General features: G+C 39.6%; 1 protein-coding gene across 4 annotated transcripts in view; it reads right to left on the reverse strand.

Moving 5' to 3' along the window:
* pax7a (paired box 7a) overlaps positions 1 to 17,141 on the reverse strand; it is an 84,844-nt gene extending 67,703 nt beyond the window's left edge. The window contains exons 1-4 of one of the 4 annotated variants that reach the window (XM_088616888.1): positions 16,587 to 17,141; positions 14,663 to 14,898; positions 13,773 to 13,899; positions 13,196 to 13,324 (exon numbers count right to left, since the gene is read on the reverse strand). In XM_088616888.1, the coding sequence (XP_088473014.1) occupies positions 13,196 to 13,324; positions 13,773 to 13,899; positions 14,663 to 14,898; positions 16,587 to 16,671 (577 nt within the window). In that variant the 5' untranslated portion in view covers positions 16,672 to 17,141. Of the gene's footprint in view, positions 1 to 13,195; positions 13,325 to 13,757; positions 13,903 to 14,662; positions 14,899 to 16,586 lie in introns of all 4 variants that reach the window. The other 3 variants (XM_088616886.1, XM_088616887.1, XM_088616885.1) reach the window with 3 other exon arrangements.
* Between the last annotated feature and the right edge of the window lie 5,342 nt (positions 17,142 to 22,483).

Below are 22,483 nucleotides of genomic sequence, written 5' to 3' on the forward strand. Positions count from 1 at the left end.
GAGCTGCTGTTTTCCCCATAGGGGTGGGAAGGCGCGAGCCCCGCCGCAGCGACGCGCGCGGAGTGGCCTCTCGCCTTGCCAGCGCGTTTTCTCCTCCAGCCCCCTCGCTTCGCACGTCAAAAAAAAAAAGAACTAGAAAGCTGCACTTGCAGCCACTAGCATACCACCTACTGTTTCTCAGCAAGCGAGATCGGTGTTTAAAAGCCCTAATTAGACCTGACAAGTTCAGCGAGTTTGTTTTAGAAAAGGGAAAGGCTGGTCAAGTTATGATTTCCGAGTCAGATTCATCTGCGGATCCCTGGATGGCTTCCCTCCTGTCAGCTACTGTTTTCGACTTAATTGAGCGTTCAGCTCGCGGTCAGGGACTCAGACTTTTCACGTGGTTTAGCAAACATGGGGGCAGCAATTTATCCGAAAGCGACGCGATACTTGTTTCAGTCTGTTTCTCAAAGCGTCAAGGACGGGAGACATTGTTAGCTGTGTCCTGTATTATTATTATTATTATCATTTGAACGCATCTTGTGTTTTATTTTCTATATAGTACGCTAGAAATGTTAGATTAGGCAATACCCAAATGATTTGTTTCAATTGACGTTTCTTCACTAACGCTCTCTATTTTTAACCACCTCGAGATCACTGAAATTCAATACTTCTTTCTAATTGGTGTGCAATCTAACACTCACAAAACACATCAGTGCTTTCCTTCTGACACCTCTTTACTTCAGAACTTGAACAACAGTGAGGGGATATACTTTCCAAGTGTGGGTTTGCAAAGCCGGAAACTCGATAGTGCTTACAGGCAAAGTGAGACTCTCGATTTTTTTTTTTTCTAAACAGCGCGCAATCAAACGAACTGTATTGTTTGCATACTCACACAAGTTCTTACAACCATCAAATGCCCAACTTTTCCCCCAAAATGATACCTGGCTACATCATCAACGAAATACCGATTTAGAACCAAACTAAAGTCTAATAAAGTGATTTCACTTTTCTGTCAAATGTATTCATTTTACTCTAGTACTCTAATCAACTGGTCACCACGCTTTCACTGCAATACCAAAATCAGCTATAACTGACCACTTGAATTCCCCCCATGCTGTTAAAGGTCTGTGCATTCTGTAACTGCGATGCTTTCCCAAATGGACCTTGACATTTACTCAGGGCTGCCGAATTCTTCTGGAATGCAGCCTCGGCGCAAGGTGCCTTATGAAGATGGTTTTAGAAGCGGTGTTAAGTCATGCAAGCTGACTTGTTGAACTTTGTACAAAGGTGATTAGGGGCTCTCCTTCTTCCAATTTTACTGCATCCCAGGTTCCTGTATTGTTCCGCTTCCAGCGAGCTGCTGGTGCTAATCTTTCGGTTATTTGCAGTCAGAACTGAAAAATATCCAGACCCCAGAGGTCGCGATATTAACCTAGCCAGTGGGGTAAAAGGCCACTGAGACGAGGGTTATAAAATACCAAAAAAAAAAAGTTATTGAACACAGTTTGACTCAAGCTTAGGCGTAACTCGTCGATCCAAATCCTCACAACCGAAAAAATGTGGATGAAAATTACAGGTACAATCGATTTAACCGCAAGACTCATGCTATGTGTATGTATAGAATGCCTACAACTACCTTTTAATTTATAAGGCACTCCACACACCTATTTTCTAGTAACAATTAATATGCTTTTATAGAACCAACAGTTTTTTTGCATAAGAGGAATGCCGGTAATGGAAGTATATTTCTTATTGTTGGACAACAGAGATCCTGTCTGCACGCACACTGTTATCAACAATGTTCAGAGCTCATTCTTTCGGTCTGGGTGCTAATCCTTTAACTACACTGGCTGTCTGCGAATTCTGCCTTTGCTGTATTCTTGTTTGCACCTAATTATGACTTCGTAATGCAAGCTTCCTTTTCTTTAAACTTCAGCAACCTGCTTGTCCAAAACATAACAGGTATCATGTGACCTCAAGAAAAAAAATCAATAAAACAAGTCGCTCTTTAATTTACCTGAGTCATTTAAAGCAATCAAGTCATCAAGCTGAAAAGCTTTCTCTGTCTCGCGTCTCCTTCCGGAACAACATTCTAATGGATGGACTGTATTGTAGTGTTAAGCTTTTAAAAACATTAAACAACTTTTGTTAACGCACGTTATTATTATTTCTGCTGCAACTACGATTTTTTTTTTCAATTTGAGTTTGAAATTTAACGAAACTTTTTAAGAATATGTGAACTAACGGTTTAAAACTGTACCGGTTCTTTATTTGTTGTTCATTAAAATGTCCGCCTTACATCCCACCTAACATCAAAACTGCTATTATTTAACCCCTAAGAAGAATCCTCACAAGCGCAACGTTAAAAACAACCAGAGGAAAAGAACACAGCGAAAATATTCTGCCCACTGAACATTACGGAAAGAATACGAAATCTATTCCCTTTCACACAGAGTCTGGGACAAATATTTGCTAGCGTTTTATAAATGTACAATAATTTGAACTTTTAGTGTGTGTTAGATTATTACAAAAACGGAAAGAAGACAAAATCGTTAAATACAAGATAATTGTAATCACATGACATCTTCTTTCCGAAATACAGGATTGTCGATTCGCATGTTAATATCGTTAAACAGAAAATTGTATGACTTATAATCGAATATTCGTTTTCTCAAACTGTTAACAAATCACCTTTCAAAGCCTTTGGTTGTCTTGCATACAATTGTCTCGATAAGGGAAGTACAGTGTGATCAATACTCGACTATGGCCAGGAATGAAGTGATCTGCTTTCCCAGGAAGGTCCGCGCTGTGCTTTTTAAGGGTTCGATTATTGCAATGCGGGATGAAAGGGTTTAAGATACTTTCTGTACCTGGGGCCGTCTCCCCGGGTTCCCCGGATGAATTACAGAGGAAACCAACAGACCTGGATTTACAGAAGACCCGCAGACCCCGGGAGCCCCCGTCCAATCCCCGCGCAGCGGTGTCTAATGAACCAGTCATGCACAAAACAGCAAGTTAACCGAAAAAAAAAAGTGAAAAGGGCGAAAAAAAAATTGAAAAGGGAAATGCTACACTTGCAAGGCCCGACTTTCGCAGTGTCAACATTCCTCTAAAATTTGACAGTATCCCCGTTTCCTGCTGCTCATCTTTCAGTCCTGCCGATGACTCTGGCCTCAGGAGATGAGAAAACCCGGATACAACAAATTCAAGTTGGACACAGCTCACCCATACTCACTTCATCTGTTGCCTATTTACTTATTTCTTTCAGTGTTTTTTTAGGGGGGTCGTTTTTCACAATCCCTCCTTTCCACAGTAAAGGCTATACAGACCTCAGCAACCCCTACTCTCATAGCCCGGACCGAAGAGAGACAGTTAACAAATTAATTTGCCTTTAACTGTAAGACCAATGCACACTTTTACTCCTGAATAGCCCCGATGTTCCCTGCTTCTGCAAAGCTAAGGCATTAACGTCTTGTCTATGCCTGACTTTATGGTAGTTTAATATTTTCTTTATGACCTAGCCGGGCTGGAAGGCGCGCGTTCTCATGTCCGGAGCCTTTACCCTGCTCTGAGCAGCGAATTGCCCGTTCCTGCATTGTGTAAATGATTCTCTTTTCTTGGCTAATCAGTCCCCCATTGGGCCGCCAGACAGATAGAGATTCTTGGCATTTGTCGGTAAAAATGAAAGCGGGATTAGGGAAAGGCTACTGAACACTCCATGGCAAACGACCACGGAACTATTCTCCCATTCAGGCTCTCCCCTTTTAGTTTAGTTACTTTCCTCTTTAAATATGTTTGTATTTCTAAAGTGGCCATTGATGCAGTAAGAAAGCGATTCTGGCAACAAGGCCAAACAAATAAGTAGGCTTGCTCGCTTCGAGTAAAAGAGTAAAAACGAAAGGAGAATACAAAATGAGGAAATTATTTTCCACTTCTGATTTTCATAGATCCTGAAATTAATTCTTAATTCCAGCAGGCCTGTTAGAAGATTAATAGAAACACGTTTGTCCTTCGGTGTACGTTACGGATCTTTTTAATGAATCCTTTAAACTTATAAAACGGAAGCAAATGTGCTGTCTGCTCGAGCACAGAGGCGAGTTTTGTCACTGATCTTATTTGTGACTGCCAAACCATTCCTTCACAAGGAATAACCTAAAAGGGTAGTTAACGTTATTTAACTGTCGGTTTACATTTATGTTTATTGTTTATTAACTTAATGCTAACGACGCACTTAGAAAACGAGCGTCGCCTAAAATGTATTTTTAAAGCTTTGGGTCTCCCTTTCAAGTTGCGGAGTCTAAAAACATCCTCAACTTCGGATCTGCTTTGGGACCGCTTTATGATATTGTCAATGATTTCAAGAAAAGTGTTCAAAATCTTGGGGGGAATGGAAGCTCATTAATATGATTGTGTAACACTGCTGAGCGGACGTCGAATGCAGGTTGCAACTGGTTTGTTTTAAGCACAGATGAAGTACAAAAAGGAAAAAAGGTGCTTTAAAATCATGAAAAACGTGCAAAAAAATCGTTTCAAAATGAAAACACTGGCGAGCTGATTGCCACAAACTACACGTAGACACAAGTACAATTTTTTGCTTTCTTTGGTTCTGTATACGTGCGAGTGTCGTTGAGATGTATTTCTTTAGAAGATGGTGGCATTGGGCTGGCTGTACTGTAACGACACCCTAATAGCGAGCTGTTAGTGGGCAGCGTCGCATTCTGCTTTAGTTCACAATAACAATGCAACCATAACCACAACACAAACCTAACCCAATATGAGATCTTGGGGACATTCCTCCAGCCGAAAAAAAAAACTCCATTCGCAGTGCTCACCGGCTCCTCCGCTGAGTTTGACCTAACTTCAGTTCCTGCTGCAGTACGACTTTTTTTGTTTGTTTTTTTTTCTGTGATTTTCACTCTTGGCAGCTCGGCAGAAAACATTCGAAATAAGGTGCCTGAAGTAATATTACAAGTGTCTTCGGTGCTTCTGCTGTCCCACAACTAATGCTGCTATGGCAAAGTTTTGGGGTGGATGGTTTAGCGGCCTGTTAAAAGGGAAGACGTGACGTCAGGCGGGGTTAGAAGAAGATGCTTAAGCGAGACGGGTTCGCGAAAGAAAAACGGGACTGGTCGGTTTATCCTTTCCGGAGACGGAGAAAAACAGCACATGTCCGAATTCTGTTTACAGTCGCAAAGACCACGTGTTTTCACAAGGGGCACGGTGGAAATCTGAAAGGATGTTCAAAACACAGGCTAAATCATCCTAAACGTTGCTTGGATAGTATTAACTGTGAAACGGTGATGATGGGACTATTTTATAAATGAATTCCCACGAGAATGATATTATTTATTCTGCATAGGAAATCTGTATATGTAGGCTCTTTCAAATGACATCTGATTTCCCTCAAAGTGCACGATATGCACACTTCTTCAGAAACATTTCCTGAGGGGGCTACCGCCCTGAGACCTCGTATGACACTGCACGGCACAGGCAGGACCAGTCGAGATGAAAGACAGTTCCTCGGCCGGCGGTGGTTCTGTCAGACACTCTGTTGGTCAATATCTAGTCAGGGTCACCCAGAGTTCTCCCAGTATTCCGGTTTCAGGCGCAGCAAATAAAACACAGAAGTGATAGCGAATTTGGGGCATCAAAAAAAAAAACTTCTGTAGCGCTATTAGGAAGCCTGGGGGCCAGTGACTCCTCCTTTAATTTGTGTCAGCAGGAGTTTTCCCATGTCGTTTGTTCGTTTTGTTCCGAAATTGTAGCCGGGCGACCCCCCTCTCCCCCTCTCGCCGCAAAGAGTTTTAGTCAGATCGCACGCCACCAATCTCAATCACTTTGGTGTGAAACACTTCACTACAAAATCTGCGAAAGTCTTGGAACATCGCGGCTTGCAATATAAGTACCTATATAAATATATTTGTTCAAACGAAAAAAAAAATCCTGTTGTTGATTCATAATTCCGTTATTTAATCTACGTAACGTTTCCACGAATTGCTTGCAAACACACCTCGGACTATCAGAAACAAGATATTCCGAACAATATCGTTTAATAATTACGACAGTTGTAAAATAACTTGGGAATATTCACACGCACTCGCCTTTCAGCGCTTTGAAAGAGGCAAACAATATAATTAGCATTTCGTGTTCTGCGTTTCCGTACGCAACCGCACTTTCTAGGAGTGAGACGATGCCTCTCCTACTCGGACCCCCCGCTCCCGTCAAATTGCAAGACCCTGCACCTTTAAATGATGGGCGCAAAGAAATCCTTTAAAGTTATTGAGCAAAAAGGGATTATGAAATCGCCTTTATATATGAAGAAAAAATCCCCATGTCTTCCACTGTAGACTTCTGAATTTTCCCTAAGTAGCCCAAAAAGGGAGATTGTCCCTTTTTAGAAAAAAAAACCCCACTAGAGATCCGAAAACCATTCTGCTAAGTAATATGTGTGCGCAGATAGAGCCTGTCCCACATGGTAAGAGCTGCTTTAATTAATAGACAGGCAGGCTTGAAAGCAGCACTGGCAGTCTGTAATATGATGAACTCCCATTGTGGTGGTGTCACCACAAATGTTTCTGATAAGCAAAAGCACCCAAGGATCAAAGAGTATAAGCCTCTCAATTTCCTCTAGCCGCCTCTACTTTTCCTCACCTAGTTTTTCTCTCTTTTTTCCTCCCCCCCTTTTAAAAAAAAAAACTCCGAAACATTCACCAAAATCCCCTTTATGACAACTGCGGGGTCCGCCTCAAGTTCACAGGTCACCCGAGCCTCTGGATATAATTGCGTATTAATATTCCCTCCCGAAGTAGAGGCTCACTCCCGACTTCTGCTCTCTCATGATGACTAATGTCTTTATAAATTGGCATTAGTTGACATATCATTATTTGTCCTGCAAGTCTAGTTGGAAATTCAATCTTTCACCTATACAGCCTTCCCCGTTCCTATATTCCCCTCTACGCCTCCGCAAACGGGTTTTGAACATTCAACAGAAAAATATATATATATAATTTAAAGATGTCAGCAAAACATCAATCATCTCTAAATTGCCTATTACTTAATCAAAAGGCGTAATTGCAATCGAAGGCATGTTATTTGGATAGTGGTGTCTTTTTTAAAGATAACATATTAAGATGTGTGCCAAGTAAGGACAGGGATATATAAACTGGAAAATGGGAAGACTATATTGCACGTCTGCGATTGAACACCTATAAACACATGTAAAACCTCAGTTAAAGCGAATATATAGTTGATGGATGTGAGGGAGTCACACTTCATCACAGGTCGTTTAGCACAAATTAGAAATGTATTACAGTATTTCAAATCTTTTATCTATAAAGAGAACACGGATTTGAAAACCTCCTATGTCTAATTTCAACATTGAGGACCTATAAAGTATTTAATGGTTTATAGGACAAATGATTATTTTTTTTTATTATTCATTCCTTCAAAAAACTGGAACTTGTTTAACGAAGTCTTTTAAATTCTAAATGACGGTCATTTGTTGCTGGTTTGGTTAATTTGATTTGTTCCACGAATTACGTCACTGGGTTTATCAGGATTGTGCGTAATGGAGTTTGTCGTATAAACGGACTTATTTTAACTGCCCATTTTCGAAACCAACAGTGTTCATTTTACACCCGGCAATGATAGTATTCAATTACACTTAATTCAGTTAAACTGGAAAATGTTTTACACAGCAGTGTTCAAGGCATAATTTGACGCAGCAGTCTCCCTGACCTCCCATTTTTGTGTTCCTCTTGAAGCGCCCTTATACAAGCTAAACTGCTTACTAACGACGTGTTTGTCAAATTAAGAACGAGGTGTTTAAATTAAAGTGCAATACATAAGAATAACAACATATGTTAATCTAATATTGGCTATCACGCATTTGGAATATTTTTTTTTTTTTGCTGGAGAATTCTATTAAAACTCTTAACGTTTTATTATACGGGAAAACGGAGAATGAAGACAATCTTAAGAAGAAAATTTTCAGATCCGTTTTTTTTCTTTCCAATAAGGGCCAGGTCATTTTGTCATTTATTATTTTTATTATTATTTTTTTATCGCCGATGTAATTTTCTGAAAGGATTTTATTCTATTCGTAAGTGCCTTAAAGCTTCGAGTCTTGGTTCTCTATATGTTCTTTAAAAAAATCCTCCCATGTAAATTCCAATGAAATTTGGAGAGAGGCGGCGAGGGGGAAAGGGGAGGTTAATCCGAGTTTAATGCAGTGATGCTCAGCCCAGGACCGAGGCTGTGATGATTGTGTTATCTCTCCCCAACATTTGGGTCTTCCTCAATTTCAACCCAGCCAAATAGCTGCGAGAAAGTGCAGATGGAGAGACTCTCGATGCCTAAGGAAAAAATGTTATTAATAGCTAAATAACTTCCCCATACTTTCACTAAATCTCTCTCTCACCATTCCAGATGGATTTGTTTGAAGTGGTCTCTCGCCTCATCCCCTGTCTTTTTCTTTCAACGAGGCTTATTTTAGACTCCTAAATATAAAATTCATTTCACTACAAAAAATTATACATGTGCACTTTTTTATTTGAAATCACATTTCACAATATTTTTGCCATCCGAATTTTTTTTTAAATATATTTGTTTTGGTCCAACAGCACATCCCACCCTCCACACCCCCCACACACAGGCCCCCCTCAGTTTCCATCTATCTCTTTAAAACACCTTTTCAGCGATTTGTAGAGCTTTCTATAACCTGATGTACGGTCAAAAGGTTTTTTATACAAGCAGGGATTTAACTTACATCAATTTCATTTCATTTTTTTTTACCCGTGAACCCAGTGTTTGTTTAGTGGTGCTTTTCTCTCTAGTCTTTTTTTTTTAAATTATTTTCTTTTCTATACGAAACTCATAAAATCCTAAAATGATATATATTTTTTTTCCAAGCTCGTTTGTTTGAGTACGTCACTGCTGTTTCACCAGTGCGCCAGAGCTCCTGTTTCCTGCGGTAATTGTAATCTCACTATATTGGTGCGATTCATTTGCCCCTACCTCGTCTCTCTGTGACAAGTATCTCTCTGTGTTCTGAAACAGCACCTTCGTTTTTAATTGAATATGCACAGTGAAACCAAGCCTCGAGCCCCGGATTGCCTGACACCCCACTATCTTTCTACTGGCCCCTATTATTTCCTCTGATCCTACTCACAACACTCGCAAATCCTGCCTGGCCTCTGTTTGATTAGACTCAGAACCTTAGGTAATCCGCCGATTTGCTGAAGTGTCCATCGCCTCCCTCTCTTCTCTACAGAAGGCAGCTTGTTGGTTTAATCAATGCAGATTGCTCCCGATAAATTGACTGATACCCCCTCTTTTTTTTCGTCTCCCCCTCTCTTCACAAACAATACCACCTCCAGGTGTGAAGCCAAAAGTGGGTTTTTTTTCCCTGTAATTGCAAGCTTTTCTTTTCACCTCATTCAATCGAAGATACTAATTAGATTTGGCAAGTTTCAACACACAATACCACCAATTTATCCCATTTCGATTGCTGCAGTGAAAATATATAGCTGGTGCAATTTCGGCCAACATCATTGCTTGTTTATACTCAGGATGCCACAAGATTAGCGTTTTGTCTCCATTTAGTTTGCAGTCATCATTTATAGATCTGCCGCTTTCCATCTAATTAATTTGTTAATCAATATTCCACCCATATCAACTATTTGTGACTTTTAACAAAATTGACCATCGTGTAACCCCAGACCGGAAAGAAGATATTTACTATATAACATATTTATCCTGGAAAAATTAAATCACTCAAGTTATATTGAATATCAATATTGAAACTATATTACTGCCCCTTCCCCTCCCAAACCCAAGTACTTAATCTCATTTTCAAACACAAGAATTCTTTTAAACAATCGCCATTTCTCACCGCGCAACATACTCATAAAGAACACGTTTATTACGAAACACGGCAGGTACACATCGTTTTTACCGACGCCCACAAACCAGGACATGGAAAACTTGAAAATGTTGTTTACTAATGTATTTATTTACGAGTCTTCTTTTCAATCATTAAACCCTATAGGACATTAAAAGCCATTCTAACCGGACGAAAAAAAACAGTTCCGGTTTCTATTTTTGGTTTATACAAAGCTTTTCATATTTGGTCATTTATTTAAAGACGGGCTTCCTAAATAAAGTCTCAATGGAAAGCTTCGATTATTCCTGGCGAGTTCAAATTTAACTCCCCATGGAATTCTGCATCCTTTACATACAAGTTCTGGTATTCTGTGAATTATATTTTAACCTTAAAGTGATTGCTGTTTTTTTTTTCCATCAGTGCAGATTCTAGTTAGCATGTCAGAGTTTCTAATGCAACCCAAAAATAAAAAAAAATCTTAACAACTATAAAAGAAACCTAAAATCTCATGAATTTGTGCCCAGGGCTAGCCAGAGTGAGCCGTTTAGAGATGAAAGTGAAAAGAAATAAAAGGCTCAATTTAATCTGCCTTAAAACCCTTCAACATAACGTTTGTGCTTGAAACTCAGAGAGTGAGGGCTGATTGGGGATAAATACATTTCTTACCATGCCTGCGAGCTATTACACCCCTCTCCAACACAACCGCCCATTCAACAGACACCGTTTTCATTACTAACTCTAATAAGTCTTAACATTATTAAATGCCAGCCGGATGATAGAATGAAACAGGCGCAAAGACGAATCTTTTTAAGAATTAAGAAAGAGTGAATTTAGTATCCAGGTTTTAACATACCGCCATAAAATGCCAAATATGTAGGCAGAAATTAGTCCGGAAGTTTGTCTGACGGTTATGCAGCAAAGTACGGCCCAATTAAATAAATAAGTTAACACGTGTACACAAAAGCAAAGACTAATTCACGTTTTGTCTAACGAGCATCGCGAAAAGAGCATCAATATGTGATTGCAAGGAAAAAAATGCGCTTTCTGTCTGAATCCGCTGGTGAGGATAACGCATAAATGTTAACGAGATACTTCACGATTTAAATTTGAATAAATACAACCTATATGTATATAAAATACACATCCTTTGTTTAGAGTTTAGAGATAATGACTCCAAAAAGTGTCAGGTGACTGAACGCTCAGCCGCCAGTCCAGTCTATGTAGATCGCATTACTGGAGAGTGAATGACGCGGGAGTGCTTTAAAAAGCATAAACGTCGGAATTCGCTGCAATGTCAAATCAAACTAAAACATCCAGAAAAATAAATACCTTCACGATAAAATGGTAAATAACGTGGCTGAAATGGTCAGTTCTGTTCGTGGCAAAACAAAACGATACTGGTCATGTGCGCCAGAACAAAACTGCGCAGAAAAACGTAATTGAGGATCCCTGAGTCAAACGAGGCAATAGTTAACCGAAAGTCTTCTGTTCAATTGCTGCAAATACACCTCGAGTATTCAGAAATGTATTTTTATTTTCAGCATGTTTTTTTTTTCCAAGCACTACCTTAATCGTAAAGCGTGTTTTAAAATTGATTGCACACATACACACAAAAGTGCACAGTTCGTGCACACAATAGCGCCGATTTCAAAATGAGCAACTGGCCATTTCCAAACAAGAATGAAACATTTTGCACTCTCCATTACTTATTCTTTTCCAACAGACGATTCTATAATATTACAAAACTATCTAACAGCGGGGTGTATTGAATAATTCATCTCCTTTTATTTCGCTCCTTGGCCTTTTGTCCCGAGTTTTTTCTTCTCTTTGCGGGTTTTTGAATGAGAATGGATGGACCCATGCCTCTTTTCGCTGCTCTGCTTTTTTAGGTTTTGCCTTTGTACCTCGGAATCTTTGCTTTAAAAAGATTCAATAGACTAGAAGCTTTACTGCGACTGAAGTTCATCTTCAAGTTTGGAGAAAGGCTGGTTCTTTAAAGAGGAAGAAAAAAAAGCTTTTTGTGTACTTTTATTTAAAACCCTATACACAACTGTTTGATCATCTTATTTGGTAACTTTTGTCTCTTTTAGAAAATAGGGTCTATTTGAATAAAGGCTGGATACCGAGGTCTTTCCTATAAACAAGTCACCAATGAAATGAAACAAAACCAAACAGCACAACCGTTTAGTGCCAAATGTTAAGCACTCAGAGCTGAAGACAATGATAATTACGACAAGGCATATGAAGGTGTATAAGATATAAAATCAGATGATTACTTCGCTTAAAACAGTCACATTGAAACAATATGCACAACGATAGCGCTACATCAGTATTAATAAAATAAGGAGACACGGGCCTATATAAAATTAAAAAAAAAATTCAGACAAAAGTTGTCGTATAGGCAAAACGCAATGTTGGAATTTTATAATTTATTCAAGTCGTGTAGGTACAGAAGCCATAGAAGCGAAATAAAAATAATGTCTACACATTTACTGAGATTGGGAATTAAAGACCTCCGTTTCTACACATTATTACTACACTAAATTTATAGAACTTCTTGGCGATGACTCCCCAAATACAGAGCGTTTATTAGTAAAAAAAAATACCGTTTGCAATGCTATCAATGCAACAATGTCCATTCTCTTTTTAAATCCTCGTGCTTATTTAGGCGCATAATCCAAAACATTTTTAAAAATCGTCGCCGAGAGGAAAGACGGCCTGTGAGATAGTATGCGACTCTATTTAAGACATCATTTCTGATGTTCGACTCGATTCTTCTAACAGGTCACATTCAATTCGTTCTAATTGATATTGATTGTCGAATCGGTCAACTGTCATCCACTGTTTCAAGGGATCGTTTAAAGAGCGAGAGGCGTCGGTTGTACAAATTAATCTACTAGTCCCGAATACTTTCCGTCTGGGCTCATATAAATAATTGAGCAAGTAGCGCCTAGATGGAAAAACAGCACGAAATAATCACTCACATTTTTAAGGAGACACTTGACATACAAGGCCAAGTTAAAGCGGCCTGCCCGCTTCCAAGCCTGCTGCACGGTTAACAAACAGCATGATGTTCGCCCTCGAACTAAAGAATGTGAAATTCACCGCTGTTCCGTCGGTTAAAAAAAAAAAGTTGGAGTAACAGGTTTCAGCGTACCTACAACACTGCAATCAAAACCACGCAAATGCCGACCAGCCTCGCCTCGGATTAAACGAACCGGCCTCTGTCAAACCCAAACTCCATAAACGGCAGTCTGAATGTTTCAGCCACTTGCAAAACCCAGATGTTGGGAGAGCAGCCCGGGAAGCAGGAAGTGCCCATCGCTTTACCTTTGTCGCCCAGTATCCCGTCGATGCTGTGTTTCGTCTTTTTTTCCCCATCATCATCCTTTTTATCACAATCGTCTTCATCATCTTTCTTCCCGAATCTTGCTCTCAGAACCCGGCTAATGGAGCTGACTGATCGACACAAGGAGACAATCGAATCGTTACGTTTAATCCACGATTAGCAAAGCAAATAACTAGACATATTATTATTATTATTATTATTATTATTATTATTATTATTATTATTATTATTATTCTTACTTGGATTGTGAAAGGCATTAAAAAGTAGAGACAAACTTCGGTGTGTGTGTGTATGAGCTGTGGGGGAGGGGTCAAGTAGACTTCTCAGCACAAGTATTAGGAAATCTGAAACTAAAGAAACCCAGAACTGTACTAAACATTTAACTTCTTGCAGCTGCGTGTTTTTTTTTCCCCCCTCCTCCAGAAACACAGAGACACGCCGGGATGTCGATTGGAAGCTTCTTCCGCCGCTACAAGCCCGGGCGTTCGCATGAAAACCCGCGGCCTCTCAAACGGACGTGGTAGAAAAGGAAAGGTTGCTTACCAGATGGGGCCTCACCTGAAGGAACTGTGCTTCTGTCACACACCCCGTCCTTCAGCAGCTTGTCCCGGATCTCCCAGCTGAACATGCCCGGGTTCTCCCGCTTGTATTCTTCTATCCTTTTCTCCACGTCAGGCGTTGCTACCTGCTTTTGGGATGAATGTCCGCAGAACAAAAAAAGGGAGAAAGACAGAAGGGCGAAAACTACTTTTAACTTAAATTGAGTGAATGCTGGATTGCCCTCCCTCCTTGAAAACAAAACGCTGAAGGATTAAATGGAGAATGTAGGCTATGCATACTGTATATGCAAGTATAGAATATCACCAGGCAAAAAGCGCACGGGGGGTTAAAAATCGTGAACACATTAGTCTCTGTGGCTTTTTTTTTCTTTGCACCCAGGTGATGTACATGTCTCAGAGTCTCAAAATATGTGTTTACGAGACACGTGCTTCTTTTACGTGGGGAGTTCTTCTCTGATTCAAAGATTTCATTGGAATCATAATTCGAGACCTGCACTTTTCCTACTCTTGACTTCGGGTTTCTATACGTTGTGGCGATGTCTGTAAACTTCCAACATAAGGGACATTTGCCGTGCAAAGATAAAACGCTTGCTGCCCTGCGAACATATTCACTAGTTCAGTTCTGTGTAAATACATGTATTTCAGAGGCCAAAGCAACACCGTCGTCAAACTTTCGAAGGGGTTATTCTCATTAAACTTCACCTGGTAACTGAACAAAATAAGCGCAATAACAAGTCCGTTCCGAAGGATCCTCATGTTTCCTTGCTTTAATGTATTGCCGAAAACAACAGGTTTACCAGGCCTAAATTCACAGTAGCACAGTGGAACATTTATTCCTGTGGTTTCCTCATTCAGATTCCACCCAGTCCAAACTTTTCTTGCACTCACCCTGGGTTTGCTTCCTCCGATAGCCCCGGGGCGAATAGAACCCGTCTCCTGGTACCGGCAAAGGATTTTGGATACACAGCCGTGGGAAACTCGGAGCTGCCGTGAGATCACGCAGGGTCTTATACCGTGATGTGCCATCTCGACTATCTTGTGTCGGATGTGATTCGGCAGCGGCCTGCCGTTAATGAACACACCGCCGAGCTGGTTCACCCGGCCCTGACCCAGAGGTGTTGACACTGTGCCGTGAGAAAAACAAGAGACAGGGTCGCTCATGACGACACGTTCGATCGCCTACATTCAACGCGGGACTCGAAAGCTGTATGATACATTGTCATGCATTTCCCCTTGTCTTTAAAACAAGATAAAAAACAACAACAACACGACAATCTATAACTGTGAAGGCGCCCCCGTCTCTTACAAGTACAAGTACAAAACACCCTCTTCACTAGTTCACACCTGTTTAAAAACATTTGTATCTGTCACATCAACAATGATCAATCAGTATACATGCTTGGAACTGGTAATAAAATGTATATTTCCATTTCAATACGCAAAATCACAAAAAAGGGAGCCTTAGTTTTACACCTAAGGTAAGGTCCTGTTTTTGTGCCTTGAAAACTTTATGTCGGGCCCTTATTATTATTATTATGGGTATGATTCATGCGGTCTTGTGTTTTATGTACTATGAGATTACATCTATGCATCCATGTTTTTTAAATTAAATATTTAGTTGCACACCATTTTTTTTTCAGACGTAAACTGTACGGGAGTACAATTTTAATTTCGCATTCACGTAAAAGTGAATGTCATTTCCAAATGCAATCTGCCCGAATCCATCGAGATGACCACAGAATAACAGCCGTATTTTTAAATAAGAATCATGCAGCACTAATTCACAGTCAACTTGGCGAGCTCTTTGCAGGATGTATCATTAGCGAGAGATAGTACTTAAGTGGCCAATTTTGCATTCAAGAGGTACTGAAGATTGTAGCACTTTCCGCCTTCATTATTCCTAGTCATGTTGTACAAATATTGATGTAATCCTTTGAGCCATCGCTTTGCTATGTATTTTACTTTCATTTGCTACACTAGGACACTCCAATAAATCCTCCAAGCTTGTGTAACTTGCAAGCTTCGTGTTTTTTGCTGTTTTGGCTGAACCACTTGAGCACGAAGCGTCTCTGCCTGGGACTGACTCCCATAGAATAAGCGAATAATAAATGCAAATAAAAGACTCGGGTTTTTTTTGCAGGTGTATGTGCTTGGAAATTTTATACCGCGTTTTTTCATCCTCCACAAAAGTATAGGAAAAGCAAAAATTCTAATAGAAGCGTCGATTAATGGTTGAACTCCAAAGGACTCATTTTCTATTCAAAACGTGTGCCTTGGAAGCAAAAAGTAAAATGCATGTTTCCTCGGTTTGCATGTTACGAAAGATGCTTGTAATAATCGATGCGTTTTACGTTTACAATATTTTTAATCAAATTAATGTGCAATTTAATTTTACGTTACCATTAAAGCCTAACACAATGTCATTTCAGTTTGAAGAAAATAAATTACTTAAATATACAGAAGTATGTTTGCAATGCCATTTATAAACATCTAATTGCTAGAATTATTTTTTTTTGCTCCTGCTCGACTCTTTGAACTCATGCCTCCATCACGCACTCATACAAAAAACACGTTCATCTGGTTTAACATTTCACCAAAAATCATCTGAAACAGATGAAAAATAAACGACGTTATCTGCAGTATAAAAATCTGCTTGTTATTTAACAGCAACCAACAGCAGATAACTATTTTGCAGATCTGCAGACTAACTGCAACCAAGAAATCACGCACGGCGAACAGCGGTTTTCTTTGCGTTTTACTTTTACCGCACTAGGATGTCTTGACAGGTTTAAAGAGAACAGTTAACACGTACCTTCTAAGGGAAATCCAGTGCGAGGATAGTTCTGGCCTGGCGCTGGTCTCATCATTCGAGGTACTGTTCCTGGTAATGTAGCCATTCTCTACTGTCAACAGAAGAGCAGTCACAGATCAAGCCAAGTTCTTAATGGCGCAAACAAGTCCAGACAGGATGACTATTTGCTTTGCCGCGAACAAAAATAACGTGAAAATTACTTAGCGCCGTCTTCTGTTTTTTTTTTTAAAAAAAAAACAAAAAAAGAAAAAAAGGGAATAAAAAAAATAGGTCCAGCCAGACGACTTGGGACGCTAAACCCCCCAAAAGAGAAAAAAAATGTCGTTCTGAAGTTGAATGACAAGAATCATGGATAGATAACAACAACACTGATCGCAAGGTGGAGTAAATGTGAGTTTGTGTGGGGGCAATGGATCTTACACTCACAAGTGGGCAAAGGTTATTGAATTCTGTGCTGTGTTTTACTAAAAGGTCTGGTAGTTTTTGACAGAAAAGTCTGCTTAGAGGTTGGGAGTAGTTGAAGTGGCCAACTTTGGCGCACGGTTTAGGAGGAGAGAGCCGCGCACGCCGATAGGCTCGGAGGTCTTTCTTTTATTCATGAGGAAGAGAAGGGGTTACGCTCTGAGCCTGCTGACCAATCAGAGGGAACGGTGCGCGGCGCAAACACACTCTTAGCTCATTTTAATTCATTGCATCGCTGCCTCGTTCTGAACAGAAAACTCACAAGGAAAAAAAAAAGAACTTTTTTATAACCCACCACTGTCTCTTCGGGTTCATCCATGAATACCAGTTAGTTTTAAAATTCACCCCCTCAACGCATATCTCATGATTGTATACTAGAAATATATTCATGCGAAACATTTCCGATAAATAACTATATATTCCGAACCATTTCTTGATTTTTGGTGGAGTTACCTGGACCGACAGGAAATTGGTTTCACTTAAATTAAAACGGTATCTAAGACAAGTTTAGACACGTACCTAAAAATTTATTTGGCAGGTATTCCTCCAAACCTTTCTAAGCACTCAATCCCACACATTTTTAAAAACATTCTATTAAAAGTTTTTTTATCAGTCGTTTCAGGCACCCTACAATTAGGTAATGATGGACTTCCTAGTGTTAAGGTAGGTCAGCAAGAATAGGATTTGAGGCCAATTTGCGCAAATACCCTTTTATTTTCAAGTAACTAATATTACTGCACTATACGTTATTACAATGTGTACATTATTATGACAATATTAGTAGTGTATTATTACTATAACTGTTGTAATTATAACTGTAATGAAAATGTCATTAACATTTCTGCTAACTTAAATATATTTTCCAATATCTCCAGAAATATTTTTGCTGCTTTCAAACCAGCTGTAATCTAAAAAAAAAAGATTCCAAGTGTGCAGTTCATTTGACAAAACTAAGTAACAAAGGTTTTATCTTGTTATCACTTGACTGTCTTGAGGGTCTTGAGCAATGCTGTTACAACATACAGAAACAAAAGTTTAGGTTGATTATCAAAAAGTCTCTAAAACAGTCCACAAGATAATTGGGGCGGACAAGGTAGGCTTAAATTATACCTGGTTGAAAATCTAAAAATCAAACTTTTTTATATCATCAAAGACATTAGATATGCAGGGACTTAGTGTTATACAGAAGTGTGCACGTGTTTGGAAAGATATTGGTTTCCGATATTAAAAACAAAAAACTGAATCACTAAAGCTACCGAAAATCTATGGTCAATCTCTCATACGAATTAATTTGCAGAGTACAGAAAATCAAAAATACTTAAGGTTTTGGTGCGATTTTATTAACCGGCGAAATTATCAGTAAATGTTCTGGTAACAATGGGGAAAATATCTAAAAAGCTTGAACGACAATCGAGTACACAAGCCCAAGAAATGTTTAGTTATGTATCTCATATGTAGGTGTACGATAAACACTTTAGATGTCAAAGAAAATGTGTACAGCTGATGCTTAGTCCTATTGCTTCGCTTTTGAAGGCTTAAAATCTCAATAATCCTTTTATTGATATCAAACTTTTATAGACGATAACCTAATGCAGTAGCTTGCTACATAGCAATAACAGCAATTAGAATAACTGACTTTTTTAAATACATAAATTCAGTATCTATGACAGGCAATTTGCCTGTATCTTTCACAGACACAGAATGTGCTTGGCATGTTTTCAGGAGTTGAAAGACAGGTGATGTTTTGGGCAAACTGACTATGTAGTGTAGTATCCCTTAAGCGAAAGTAAATACAAAGAAATGGGTATTTATTCGGGTTTGATCGCTGTTCATAACTGATCTATCATTTCAATGTATTAAAAACTGGTACTTTTTTACAGGGCAGGCTATAAGAACTATCCATGTTGTAGTCTTGACGGATAGTACTCCGGACGTCTGCAAACGAGTTGAAGAAGTCATTTACGTGTTCAAGCAAAAAGCATTATTATTAGTTTCTCTCTTCCAATCCTTTTAGTGACTCAGTCACCCCGGGTCTTCTCCGAGTTCTGCTCCGGGAGAAATTCTATCACTGAAGGTGCCTTATTCCAGGCTTGGAGAGCCCTTGCACAGCAGGCTATGACGCCTATCCACACTAAACCTTTGTCTTCGTATGTTAAAAGACTTTTTTTCCCTCCAGGATCACTGGGAATCTCATAAGAAGCGAAGCACACCCAACTGGAGACGCACACATTAGTTATTTCCTAATCCTATAAACCTAATAGAACTGTACTCGTCTCTTAATCAAAAACGAATTCTTGCAAAACAGCCCCCTTACACAATCAATACTTTGTTTTTTTGCATTAGAAATCATTCTGTGCATGGAATTACAAACTTGCGACGTCCCTGAAATAGATGCTTTCTTTTCGTTTGGTGATGATATTTTGTTTTTTAACAGCACTTTATAGGTAACAAAAACTTTGCTCAAGTGAAAACCATTTCTTAACGCAGACGAACAGGTGTTAAGGAAAGTCTGAAGGCTGTCGTCCACCTCAAGGAGAACAGCAAAGCATCCGTGCTGTAATCAATGAAACCTGGCGTTTAGTCAACTTAAGATGCGGTCAGGCAGTAAATCATGACTCGGAAATGAAAGATTTTACCCTGACTTTCCTACAATCCCAGGTGTTGATCGACTCCATAACCTCCACGTCTCAAAATCTAACCCACTTCTACACAGCACAAGCGCGTCGTGTTTTATCCGTGACATCATTAACTCCCTCCCTCTCTCAATCACCAGCTCAGACGTTCTTACTAGGCTTCGTTTCTAACTCCGTGCTCTCCGTCCAACACACATCTTCCACATACGCACAGAGACACGCAGAGAAAAAAAAAAACAACAACGAATACTGCTTTGGTGAATACTGTATAACCATACCCAGCAGAAAATGTAACCGTGAAGCAATTGTTCCAGAGCCTAGTAAAACACCTCAACGGAATGTGAGAGATTTCTCTGCGCGAACGCGTAAACTGAACAGACAGGCCTGTCTGAACTAACTGCAAACCGGCAGTTCCTTCTCGCTGGCAGCGGTTAATGGCTCGAACTCGCGATGCCACCGCCTGCTCTGCACTTTGAGAGAGGGAGGAAAAGAGCGCTGGCATGTGATTCTAAAATCCCTTAACCCACTTAGAAAGAACTAGAAAGCGTGTCACATTTAACACAAAGGCGTGTTATTGAGGTTCGGCAATAACGTTTTATTTATTATTATTTTGTTGTTGAAATTTCCCGAAATTGGGGGTAGGCCTGAATACAGCGCAAAACAGAATTTTAAAACCAGCAAGCAAGACACACAAAACGCAGGACTGGATTAAAGGATGGCGCTTTCTCCTGCTGTTGAGCAGGAAAGTGGAGCGGTATTTCTGGTTGTTTTTTTTTTGTACATTAGCCCTGAGTTTTTAGCCATTTTGAATTGCAGGATTACCATAACAAGTATCCAATAACTGTTCATCTGTAATGATTTTTAGAAAATGTCTTAATCTCTTAATCCATAATCATTGTGAGTCAATTAAACGGACAGTTGAGATATTTTGTTTTTTAAAGACGATTGACTACTGCCTTAAAGCAAGTCCTTTTAGGGATTCAACTGAAAATTGAACTCATCCATAAACTGAACAGTAAATAATTGCTGAATAGTAAATATGGATATTTCTCCATATAATAAAAATAACATTAATATATTGAATAACGGTGGTGAGGCCGGTTAATAGCCACATGTTCATCGATGAGTTAAGGGATATTATGAATTGAAAATACAAATAGGGAAAAAAAACCACAAAACTGACATTTAAAAACCCTAGTGTCATTTATCCTATTCAAATGCGTTAATATGCTGCCGTGCATGTCATCCGACGGCATGTAATCTCATTTCATTATCCAATAACATAAATAAACTTTACGGTACGTTATAATAAACACTTGATTTGAAACGTGCCCGGGAACAGGCCGGCGTTTGCACAGAAGAGAGGCGCTGAAGAGGTTTACTCACAACAGGTAAAAGCTAGCAGACAGACTCCAGAGGCTGCAATTTAAAAAGAGCCCTCATCATTTCAAATAAATGTGTTTTACAATCAGTTTTTCACAAGCCTCTAAACCGGGATTGAGATTCCTCTTGGTTGCGGAGCTAAGATCAAACACTTGAGTTTGTCACCGTGACCAAAGGAAAATGGAAGTATTTAAAAAGCCCAAACCCTTATTTAAATGGTCTATATTTCCGTATGCTTGCAACAAAGGCACCGTTTACCTTCTTTTTTCAACTTGGCGTGGAAAGGATTGTTAAAAATATGTGTGGAAGATACTTAATACGAACAAATATTACTAGAAAAAAAAATTGTTCCATAAATCTTATCAAAGGGTGGCAGGTGTAAAGACGAAAAATGACAATCTCTGTGTCAATGTTTCAGGAATCTATTTAAGATTAGCCACTGTTTACTTTTTAAGGTAGCTTGTTTAGGCTAATAACTGACAATAACCAGGTTTAAATTGTTAAAAAAACACAGCATCCTCGTGTTGCTAAAATCTCATGTACCACCCTTGAGAAGTGAAATATGAAGTCGAGGCAAATGTCACAATTTTAGCTGAAATGTGTAAAATTGCATATGCCGAAAGCAAAAGAGAAATACCATCACTTTTAACTATGAATTACAGCTTAATGTTTTAAATGGAGGGTGACATAATCATAACTGATGGTCGACATTAATATGAATTGTGCAGAATTAAATCAAGAATATTGCAAGACAGACCTCCTTGGTTATAGTAATCGCTTAAGGCTAATCGTAATTTATTTACTTTTATTGTTCACATATATACTGCATACGTGTAATTTAAAATGAGGTAAGTGTGTCAGCTCTGTGGGACCTCCATGCATAGAAAATGGTGTGAAAATTGCCGTGGAAAACACTCCTGGTGGAAGGCAATTTCACAAATAATTTTTCCAACAATTAGGGAGTGTGGAGGGGTGAAATGGCGATTTCACATGCAGATGCGCCGGTGGGGAGGACCTGGTACTCAAGTCGCGGAGCTAGGATCCGCTCTCCGGCTTTGGTTCGCTTCACATGGGCTAGGCAGGCACAAAGGCCCGCTTCTCCCTCCTGGGAAGACTTACCAAGCCTCGGATTAAGTCAAGCATCAATCAAAAGAACCCCGAGCAAAGCGTTTCCAGAGACCGGCGTCTTTAAGGGAATGTTCTGTGGCTCTGCAGCTCTGCCGAGGCCATCGCGAGGTACTGTACGTGTTGTGCTCGGTTTGAACGCTGCCCATCTCCGTGTCGGATGGGCATGTCTGTGAACCAGCTCTCAGAGCGAGGCGTGTTTTTGGAGGTAAGGCACAAACCCGGTTGGGATTTCTACAGCGAGCTTGGCAATGTCCGTCACCGCGGCTGCTCCAAGCTGCATTCCTCAAGAAT

The sequence above is a fragment of the Lepisosteus platostomus genome, chromosome 23 (genome assembly GCF_059453375.1).
Source record: "Lepisosteus platostomus isolate fLepPlt1 chromosome 23, fLepPlt1.hap1, whole genome shotgun sequence".
In the NCBI taxonomy this organism is placed as follows: Eukaryota; Metazoa; Chordata; class Actinopteri; order Semionotiformes; family Lepisosteidae; genus Lepisosteus; species Lepisosteus platostomus.